Source organism: Vicugna pacos, unplaced genomic scaffold (assembly GCF_048564905.1).
Source record: "Vicugna pacos unplaced genomic scaffold, VicPac4 scaffold_19, whole genome shotgun sequence".
Taxonomy (NCBI): domain Eukaryota; kingdom Metazoa; phylum Chordata; class Mammalia; order Artiodactyla; family Camelidae; genus Vicugna; species Vicugna pacos.
In genome coordinates this window covers 25,840,059-25,851,700 of record NW_027328740.1, presented here as the reverse complement: position 1 = coordinate 25,851,700, position 11,642 = coordinate 25,840,059, and the positions used below count along the sequence as shown (strand labels likewise).

Below are 11,642 nucleotides of genomic sequence, written 5' to 3'. Positions count from 1 at the left end.
GATGTACCCATCAGGGCATTTACACAGCACTGTTTACAATGGTGGGAAGAAAAACTGAAGTGAAATCATATCCAGCAATAGAGAATTGGTTACATAAGTAATTGTGCATCTTTTCATTCCCCTATGGAAGGAATTTCTAGAGTTACTTGAATGGAGTCTGTGATGAATGTAAATGTCACATCCAGGGACTAAATTTCCAGAAGCCTTAACTAAAGGAATACTCATAAAAGATCACAGGAATGTCTGTACAAGAAGGATGCCAGTCAAATATCCTTTCTGACAGTGGAAAATGGAGAAAACTTAACTGTCCACCATCAAGACAATGATGCGTTAAATCACGACGAGCTGCGAGCAATGAGGGAGCCGGCATTTCGCCGTGGTCCAGGGCCTTGTCCACAGCATTCTCTCACCAAAGGTGTGCGTGGGAAAGAGACCACACCCGCAAATCAGGAGACCCCTCCACTCTATCTGAAAGGACCGGGTGAGTCTGGAGTGGGAGGACGTCTATGATATACACCTGAGTGATTAAAGCGAGCTGCAGAAAAACATATAGTATGGTCTCATTTTTAAATAAAGCATATATACACACACGTATACATGGAATTCTCATATGTGTGTATATATGTATGTCATAGGCATAAAGGTCATGAAACATATATGTCAAATTTTCAACAGTTTTTACTCTTCGGAAATAAGGGGAAGGGAGGTAGGGCCTTCCTCTACCACCACAGTTCTCTTTTCAGTATTTCAGTTAAGTATACTTGGAATTTAAAAGTTTATTTAAGTCCAAAGTAAAATGGACAATGCCTCCACAAGACAGAATGCTATACTGGTCATCAAAAATCATGCCAGAGGAGATAGAATATTGTAGAAAAACATATAAAAAGCCGAATGGAAAATGGAGGTGTCCACACAGTAAACAGTCACAGAGTGCTCTCTGGTTTTTTATGACAGAGGTGATCCACACTGATGAAAATATACGTTAACGTGTTAATTATTATCTTTGAATAGCGGGACAAGGATAGCCTCTTTTGCCCCCTTTTTCAGAGTTATTATTTTAAATGCACATTCTTTTTCATCTGAAAAAAAGCATTTTTAGGTGTGTAGTACTATGCATTGGAGAATAATACAAGAATACTTAGAGAAACAAGTAACTAGGAGACAAAGCAGCAGCATCACACAATGTAGGACGGGCGATCCTGATTAACACCACGCAGTTACATAAGGACCCACAAAGTGAGAGCACCTGCTGTAACAGGGCGTGGCCCCCTTCTATTTGTCAGCAGTGTCTTCAGGGCTGAGGCAGTTCTGAGCACGGCCAGTGTCAGTGCTGGTGTCTTGATTGATGCTACTGGGGGTGAGGGCACCTGCAAGCCGAGAGGAAGAACAGAAATCATCCTCTGCCTTTTCTGTCTTGTTTCTTTGTTACTTTAAAAGAGAGCCATATATAAGATAAACCGTGTATCTCCCCAAATGAAATTTCAGTAATGAAACCATTTTTAAAGACTTCACAGCTTATATTCTGCCTATAACTGTCTTTTCAACAAAGATCATATTTATTAAATGTTAATTAACTCAGTTAATTAACTCCCTGTTGAAACATTCTAGTAAAGAACATGAAATGCAGTATGTAAAAGAACCACACCTGCAGTGACTAGCTCAGCTGTCTTGACGGCAGTGCAGTCAGCCCCCACCATCCCGTGGCCCTGAGCTCCTGATGCTGGTAAGAGATTACGCTGCCGCCTCAGATGGAGAGAAACGGTGAAAGCATTTCTTGAACCCTACAGCACTGACAAAACATAACTGACAAATCCCAGGCCCCTTTGAGGCTCTCATTTTCTGTTTCTGGCCAACCCCCATCAATGAGCAGAACCACCCAATCCCCGAGCCATGGGACTCACGTGGGAAGCAGTTTTGGAGAAATTTCCAGGTATAGAATGTAACCAACTATACATAGAACTCTGAAAAAAGAAAAGATGCCATACTCTGATTTTGGAAGACACTCAAAATATTCTCCTAAGCCTTAGTAGCTGGAAAGGCTGGGCTTCTCCTAAGTCACTTATTTATTTCACAGCCAGTAAGCATCTCCCTCAAATCCTGCTTCCCTGTGTCTGCTGGGAGCTTGAAGCACACTGCTGCTGTCGATCTTATAAGTCACATGGCAGAGACATGTGTCTCACGCCTGCAACCCTCACACAGGCTCGCCTCCTAGCCTCACTGTCTGAACTGGGCCCCATTTTCTCACCTGTTTATTTGGTATCTGTTCTTCTGTAAGCTACCTGAAATGCGTTTTGGAACATGTCAGAAGAAGCAGTGGGTTGAGAAATGGACAGATTGAGAGGTGAGAGATGGGCAGACAGAGAGAGAGACTCCAAGAAAAGGGGAACAAATAAAATTTCCTATGCAAAACCCTCTTCTAATCAGGGAAGGAAACCACCACGGAAAAGTGTGAAGAGGCAGGTAGCTTAGGACTGTTTCCTGGATTCCATGAAAAGTAACACCAAGAGATGAGAGGGTAGAACTTTAATAGTAAAAGAAAAAAAGCACGCATGCTTGAAAAATATATCTACAATATGTACTTTCTAAAGAATAGACTGAAATCAGCAGGACCCAATAACACTATACTTGGGTATTTACAGAAGTGAGAATCCCATCTCCAAACCACAAGGCATCCCTTCAGAGCACTGACAGTCTACATGGGGCGGTCATAAAGCCATCACCGCAAAAGCTATGCTACCCTGCACTTACGAGGAATGAGCAGCTGTGCTCAGGCTGCCCACGCGCGTCATTTACACCCCACAGCACCTCTACGGGGGGGACGCCTAGCGAGCCCCGTCTCTGCAGGACAGAAAACCAGTTCTGGAGAGGCTAAGCCGACTTACCAGTTCTCCATCTCACAGGACTGGTCTCTCCAGAGCAGGACACGAACTCGGACCCACGATTGTAACCATGGTACTACAGTGCTTTGTGTGCTGTTTGTGTGTATAATACATTTGTTTCTATCATGAAAGGTTATTTAATAAATGATCGGTTGTCTTGTCTATCTCATTAGCTCACAATCAATCTTTATACTGTTGAATTGTACTCTTTTCCCCTGAAGAAAGGAACGGAAACAGCGGGGGTCAGAAAGAGGTGGGGCTCCATTCTTTACCTGGGATCTCATCTCATTGAAGTCCCCAAACAGGGAAAAGGAGCAAATGTTCTCTTTATCTTTTAAAGAGAGGGCTCCAGTGATGGTGACTTATTCAATTACAAAATCAAGGCTGGGGAAAGGGCACATGCAGCAACTAGAGCAGTATCAGCTGTAGGAAGGTCAAAAGTGCTCATGGGAGGGCTCAGGGGGCAGCCTCATTTAATTTCAATCAATAAAACAATAACAAACTCTAAAAATACTGGCCTACAATGGATTAGCTCTTTCTTGACATCTAGCAAGTTTCCACAGCCCACATGTAACATTATCGGGAACCAGTGAAAGGAAGAGTCCACAGACAAGGAAAATCAATGCCACAGGCAGGCTGAAACCCAGGCTGGAGTTTAGGAAGAGAAAGGGCATAGTTAAGAACTGGGGAAAGGCTGGGGAAAAAAATCATCACAAGGACTCTCAAGCATCATCCAACAATCATATAATCATTCATTCAAGAGAGAGTTACTGAGGTCGTATTCTGTGCAAGATTGTACAGCGGGTGAAGCAAGAGTGCAGCGTCCATGGTGGCAGCAAGTTGCGGGGCTCAAATACACTTCTGATCCCAGTACCTTGCACACTTGTCCTCAATATAAAAGCAAAGATAATTAAAGTAAAATAATACTCTGTAAACTCAAAGCATTGTTGAAAAAAAAAGTTAAAGAAGACCTAAATACCAGGACAGACACTCCACACACATTCCCCTATCAAAAGAAAGTGCTCTTGGAATGGCAGTGCTCCCCAGAGCGATCCGTATATTCAACGTGGTCTCGATCACATTCCCAGCGGGCTCCTCTGCAGAAACTGACTATCTGCTGCTACAATTCATATGGGAATTCGAGGATCTCAGTAACCTATACGTACTTGAAAAAGAAAAATTTGAGAGGACTTATAATTCTCAATTTCAAACCTTACAACTGTATCTCCAGGTGAGATTAGAGGCCATTGTGAAGTTATTACTGTGTTAATCCTTATTTACTAAATTCTCTACAATGAATATTACTGTTACAATAAGAAAAATAAAAAGTAAGTTATCCTTTAAAACATGCACACCGATTCATTCATTGGGAAAAAATTATTCTATCAATTAAGAGATAAATATCTATTGAAAAAGGACAACTTAAAAACAAGAGTGCATTTGCATTTTTCATAAATTGAAAACTGAAAAGCACAAAGAAGTCAAGTTTCTAGGGAGACCAATGCAACATATTAATAGTTATTTTCAGAAATTCTATTTTAACAATGAAAACTCTGGAAAGGGAAAATCGTGACTGAGAGCCAACTGCAAACACATGGAGAGCAAAGGCCTAGAAATCACAGTTCCTTTAACTCTGCTCCTAACACAATAGGAGAGGAAATTCCTCACTGAGGGGACAGTGGAATCCCATGCATAAGTCAGGATACACAGTACAAACTGCACTAGAATTGGGGGTGAATTTTTTAGAAGAATTCTAAAGTTACAAAATTGCTGAAAAACTATTAAAACACTGACAGAAAGATTAAAACACACAGTCATATATATTATATAGAAACATATGTAGTCTGCTCCCATGTTGCATTTAAATACAAATATATTTGTTCATTTATGGGCACTTATGACTTTATCCCTGGTAGAATATTTCAACTAAAACAAATAATCAATATAACACTCCTTTGTCAAATCTACTTGATAAGTTACTCTGCTATGTAAACATAATGTGTCTAAGATAGATCTAAAATTAGTGAAAAAGAGCTTTGTATGGCTTCTTGAACTATTCTCAAAATTCAAAGCTTAATTTTAAAACAGATCTGAACAGTAATTCTATATTACCTTTTCCGTCGTGAAATGAACAACACAGTCTGTTGTCAAAATTGTGTCCTTACAATGATTCACGAGCACCGTATCCTCACAAAACTGCTGGACAGCAAGGCACTATCCAGACACTGTGACCCAACAAATGAAACACAATGAAGACAGTGACCCTATTTTGGAGGGCTTATAGTCTGTGTCAACACCAGGGTTTTATTTGATTGGTTTGATTGGTTGGCAAAATAAAATCAATCTAGTACTTTCTTCTTTGAGCATTCTATAAGTCATGACTCTGCTGTTATTGTCATGAGCAGGAAAGACTTAAGCATGACTTGATTAGATCAACTAGCAACAATCATCACTGGAGAGTGAGTAATAAAGAAGTTAACTGATAGCAATGCTTCTCCCTACATGAGACCTAAAATAAATCGACACTGATATCCGAAAAGAAAATGAGAATTTGAGGTCCCCAATAAGAAAAAAATCTAACAAGAAATCAAAAAAGTAAAGATTTTTTCATTAACGTTTCCTGGAAAGATTGGAGCATGGTGGTGTTGAGCTCAGATGCTAGGGAAAAACATGAGGGTCTGAATTCCCACAGCACTGGGTAGCTTTGACACTAATATGTCAGTCAAATTCTCTGCACCTCAGTCTCCGATGCATAGACTGGGGACAACAACCGCACCCATCTCCTAGAACGGTCCTAAGAATTAAGTTATTTTATATATACAAGTTTTAATAAAATACATCAGATATTAAATATTACCCCAAAAGCACAAGGAAAAATGAAAACAGATAAATTGGAGTTCATTAAACTTTAAAACTTTGCTTCAAAAAACACCATCCAGAAAGTGAAAAAACAACACTCAGGAGAAAATTTTTTCAAATCATTTATCTGATAAGGAATTTGTGTATCAAAAAAAAAAATTCCACAGCTCAACAATAAAAAGGCAACTCAATTAAAAAATGAAAAAAGAATCTGAAAAGATATTTTTCAAGGAAAATATACAAATGGCCAATAAGCACAATGAAACGGTGTTCAATAACATTAGCTCTAAAGGAAATCAAGTCAAACCAACTTGGAGAAACCACTTCACATTCACTACAATAGGTTAAAATCAAAAAAAGATTAACAAGCACTAATGAGGACACAGAGGAAGCGGAGCCCGCAGCCATTGCTGGTGAGGATGTAACACAGCGTGACCACTTTGGAAAACATCCTGGCACGTCCTCAGAGAGTTGAACATTTGGCTTCTGAATGATCCAGCAATTCTACTTCCTGGGCACACAAGTAAGAGAACTGAAAACAAATGTTAACATAAAAACTCCTACAGGAATATTCACCATTACTTTTCGCCATTAATTTTCAGAGCCAAAAAACAGAAACAACCCAAATGTCTATCACGTGATGAATGGGTAAATAAAGGGGCCCAGCCATACAGTGAAATATTATTCAGCAATAGCAAAGCATAGAGTACTGACCCAGGCCACAACGTGGACAAACATTGAAAACGTTACTCAGTGTGAAAGAAGTCAGTCAAAATAGACGGTTCCACTTCCATGAAGTGACTCGATTTGCATGAAATGTTCAGCACAGGCAAATCCACAGAGACAGAAGAGTGGCTCCCTGGGGCTTGGGGAGGATGGGGAAGTTGATAATGTCTGCTTATGCGTACTGGGTTTCCTGTTGGGGGAAGAAAATATTCTAAGATTGACTGGGATGCACATTTCTGGGCATAGAGTAAAATCCGCTGTACATTTTAATGGGTGATTTGTATTAAAACTGTTAAGAACAAAAGCACCTCGGATTAGTACCTTCCATAGTAAATGCAAATTGCTAACATTTATTACAGGAAGAAGAAACTGCCCTCAGCATGAAAGCAGGAGATCAGCAAATATTAGTTAACCGAAATTGGACAAGAGCATTTCACTTGAAACTGTTGCTGAGTGTACAAGAAATATTCAGACATGACAAGGAAAATCAGTTTGACATCACGAAGAAGCATTCTGCTTCAAATGCAAATCAAGGATTCGGCAAGCCCAGCTGCTACAAATGACCAGAGAAGAAACCTGGTTCTTAAAACAAGCACCAGAGCCAACAAGGAAATGGTGGTGAGGAAAGCAGGCGGCCTAAAATCTGGAACAGTGTGCTACAAATAATTTCTCCACTGAAAATTCAAAAATAAAATGAAAGTGATGTAATGCTGTGTTGAACTCACGTGAATGGGCTTCCTGCAGTGCTTGACAGTTCTGTAACCCCGAATGACTCAGGAGAATCAGCATGGCTCCTGGGAGTCCCCAAGTAACTGCCCATCAGCACGCTGACCACCATCACACGTGCCAGGGTTGAATTGCAGAGAAGAGAGCAACCTCTGAAAGGCACAGGGAATGTTGACAAGGGAATAAAAGGCTGCGGTCAATCCTGGGACAGAGGCCCAGTGAGCAGAGGCCAGAAGGCTGCAGGTGAACTGGAGTGGCCCTGGGGCAGGAAGGGACCACAGGGGAGCATATCTCAATTATCTCCTCTCTCTCCCTCGGGTAGGAGGGATAAAGCCTGCATCCTTCTCACCTGGAACTGTGGGTTCTGGCTGGCGGAAGTCTTACCGACACGGAATGAATTTCTCAAGACTGCGGAAAAAGGAAAGAAAGCGAGAGGGATTAGGGAGCCAAATCCACGAGTCTCTCAAATGCTCCCATATTTATTGTGTATAATCAAAGTAAAAAGTCAATAACAGTTGTGAGATAGTAGGCAGGAACTTGGGGAAAGAAGGGATGAGACAGAGATTGTAGACTCCACCATGAGTACTAAGGCTTAGTTTACCTTTAGGGAAGTCATGGGCTGAGGGGAACAAGATACATTTTTTAGACATGTTCATTACAAAGCAGACCACCAGACCAGCCTGGTCCCTGTTTTGGGGATAATAGACTATCTAACACCACGCAGGCCTGGCGTTTATAGCTGAGGGCCTGGGTCATTGCTGTGCAATAAGCAGTGTGCTACCTATAACCTCAAATATGCAAGCAAGGCATTGTCTCTGCTTTTTATGGCAAGGAGACAGGAGTGAGGATGCACAGGTGTTTGCTTTAAAGCAGTTAATAAGCACATTTTTTTTCTTAAAGTTGACAGGCGGCTGCGATGTGTTACAACTTGTTAACTCAATCATGGGCTCCCACATGGAACCATTATGGAGGACATCCTAGGATGACAAATCCTGGCTCTGGATCTTTTCCTGCCAGCTTCGGCCACTCCAGCAGGGTCTAGACACATCCCTGAATAACGATCCCACAGAACCACCTAAACTCTTAACTCCTGGTGCTTGAAACTTAATTTTAGCTCTACACAACTTAATGTAGAAAAGTTTCAGAAATAAAAGATATTATATTCTTTTTATATCTCATCACTGATTTTTCTGATTGCTCTAAGCTGCTTCTACATGGTAAAGCACCTAATTCTGCAGGTGAATTCAGTACTTTCCTTTGGGCATAACTAGACAGTCTGGGCTGTCTGACTTCTATTAGTCAAATACCAATACACTTAATTGATTTCTTTGTTCATCAATTTCAGCCTGGAGGTGAGGGTCTATCACTATTTTCCTCAGCCCACCCTCTACTCTTTTCTCATCAGCATCTCAGGCCTCCTGAAAACAAAACAAAGCATTTGTTTCCCTTCATCTACACTTTCCACAAAGGCAACAGGAATCATCATGCCTAGAGAATGAATTCAACACAAATGTTAAAACAAAAATCTATAAACCTGAAACAACTCCATCTCCGACTCATGATACACAATGACATGAGAGTAAGTGTGTCAGGTACAAAGCATGCGTGAGCCTGACCACCTCATTTCTATTCTTCAAAGGAAGGAAGGTTTTCGTATTTTTTATTATCATTCTTTGTCATTGTTTCTGATTAAGCCAAAAAATTTTTTATGAAATAATTAAGCACTGCAATAACAGATTTTCGCTGTATCAATTACAGAAGGAATTCAGAGGGGATAGGAAAACCCACCTCTGTAAAAAATGCAAAATTCCTTCCCCTGTTAAGAACACGAATACAAAATGCAACAGAGAATTCAAATTCTTGTGGAGAGGACAAAAGCCACAGAATCAAAGCAAAGTCATTATTATGACTCAATCCAAAATTCACTGGACAAACATGCTCAATGCATTCAAATAATTTTTAAGGCACACTGCAAACCATTCACTTAATTATCTACAGGCTAGAGGAAGAATTTCCCTCTATAACAGACAACATAAATCAATAGGTTGCCCCACCAAACAAGGAACAAACATCAGGTTTTTTGCAGTTCTGATAAATCAGCAAGTTTTAAAGATCAAAATCCAGAAATTTTAAACATTCATTCACACCAGAATGAATCAAGCACTTAAAAAAAAAAATAACCCAAAGAAACTAAACACATTGATCACGTACCTGGATCAATGAGAAATTCTTGTACAGCTGGGTAAAAAAGAACAGTCTATAGACTTATACTTGAAAAATAAAACTACTTTTAAAGATAACTGCTAAAACACATTTCATCATTCATGTTGCCTTGAAAAATCTGAGGCACTTGTCTCTGATCAGAAAAGCAATTCTGAGTATTAGTATGTTACAATTCAGTGCCAGTTTGCTTTAGAAGAAAAAGGAAAATCTACTGTTTCTCATCTTGCACAAAGTTTAAAGAACCTCCCTGCCTCTATCTCCTCCCATTTTCTAAGCTCATGCTCCCCAACCCTTCTGAAACAATTATGAGAACCTCTTATTCCCACCAATATGCCAAATCACAAAAGAGTATCAATTTATTTGTGTAAATATATACCTACACCTTGAACTGGAGGAGAAAGATTTCAGAAGGCTATATGGAACTTATTGCTATATTCCTGAAATCACACACATACACGTTCACAGAGACACAGACATATACAAACTGAATTACTGGGCACTTCACAAGCTAAGGACTTACAACTTCTAGAAGATAACTTTGTAGTTAGTTTAAAATACAAAACGGTCAGCTTTTGAAAGCCTTGAACATTGCAAAATCATCCAAATATCAATGAGATCCAATAAGCCTTCTCTGTAGAATGTAATTCCCCATGATGGCAAAGCAGACCCTAAGAAGTAGTGGATCCAAGACTCGTGTTTTTCACTAGCTATGATCGTTTTAAAACACGTAAACAGATTTAGAAAGGTATGTCCCCATGACATTTATTCTTATTGAGATGGCATATGTATTCAATTGTCTATGCAGAAAATAGGACCCATGATGGTGTTTAAGAAATATTTTGTGTATTGAAATATTTATTTTTAAGTGCAGACAAGGAGGGTGGGTATTACTCCATTGTAGAGCACCTTTTGTGCACGCACATGTTCCTGGCTTCAATCCCCTGTACCTTCATGAAAATAAATAAATACAAGTGCTTACTTAAAAATAAGAATAAATTTATATAAAAAAATAAATGCAGACTAAAAACCACTGCAATCTAGGAGCCACAATTATAATAAAAAACAAGTGTTTCTATCAAATATTGACTATACGCCAATCACAGAGACAACCAAAAGTCACACCTGACAACCATCACGTGTGATTCTCAGCAATCCTACTAAGTAGACACGGATGAGAAACCCGGCTCTGCAGATGAGGAGACGGAGCTCGGAGGAGCCGGGGACACTGACCGTCCTGCTCCCCGTGACACCGCGTCAGCCCAGGGCAAGCGCTGACAGAGCTGCACTGAGGGGACACCCAGCTGCATGGAACCATGGGGGATTGGGGAGTCCTAGAAAATACTCAAAAGTGTTCAATGAAAAACCAGCTCAAATATGTTACTCTGTGCCCCATCCTCTAAACACAGAACATGTCTGGGACCTTTTTGATGCCTCCGTGTCCTTTCTGCCATCATCAGTTACGTGCCCTCTCAGCGCGACCAGTCATGAACTGGACCCCATACGAAGTGCACTCAGATGGAAGAGCTTTAAAAGCTGTTTTATGAAGTTTGTAAGACTCTGTCTATTCCACACACAGGCGGTCATCCAGCACTACTCACCGGTGCGGATGTACCACCTGAAATCACACCTTTCTGCTTTTTAAAATCCCTTCATGTAATACAGACTTTTAAACAGCAAAGAAGCAGCTCAACCACAGACAGTGGACATCTTTTCACCAAACGGACTCAAACAGCCCATCGGACTACCTGGAAGCCCTTTTCTTCTATTAAACCCACTTCCAGGTACTTCATCTGATTGGTGGACTCGGCCTCTGAATGGCCTACTCAGAGAGATCCCATCCTCACATCCGGGGGTGGGAGAGGACCCTGCTGCTGGGAGAAATCAGTGAGGAAGGTGGACATCCTCCAGCCATTTCTGCACGGGTAGAAATGCCACATGCTCAGAAATTATACCGTCAGCACCCCTGGGCTCCCATGGACTGGTTTCACATTAAGCAAACTTATGACACACTGATGCAAGAAAACCAGAAATTTAATTTATTAATGTAACAGGAGATGTGAAACTACAAACCAGATTGAAATATCAGAGTTCAACCATGAGTACAGATTCTCCTCCACGGCCCAATCTCGGGCAGGCAGTCACATGGCAAGCGTGGACAGAAGCAGAGCAGGAAGGGTTTCTAGATTAACTCAATGGACTAAATTTCTGTTATAAGAACAGATCTACTGC

The 11,642-nt window shown here is 40.6% G+C and overlaps 1 protein-coding gene across 4 annotated transcripts in view; it reads right to left on the bottom strand.

Annotated features, from left to right (window-relative positions):
- Nucleotides 1-255: 255 nt before the first annotated feature.
- The window catches only part of LOC140693333 (uncharacterized), a 41,762-nt gene continuing 30,375 nt past the window's right edge, over nt 256-11,642 (bottom strand). For 2 of the 4 annotated variants that reach the window (XR_012069057.1, XR_012069055.1), the window contains exons 2-4: nt 7,540-7,598; nt 7,190-7,342; nt 6,594-6,654 (exon numbers count right to left, since the gene is read on the bottom strand). Coding sequence is in view for 1 of the 4 variants with exons in the window: in XM_072957267.1 (XP_072813368.1) it covers nt 7,247-7,342; nt 7,540-7,598; nt 9,402-9,428 (182 nt within the window). In the remaining 3 variants the exon portion in view is untranslated. Of the gene's footprint in view, nt 536-1,246; nt 1,368-1,645; nt 6,655-7,189; nt 7,343-7,539; nt 7,599-9,401; nt 9,429-11,642 lie in introns of those variants that run through there. The other 2 variants (XM_072957267.1, XR_012069056.1) reach the window with 2 other exon arrangements.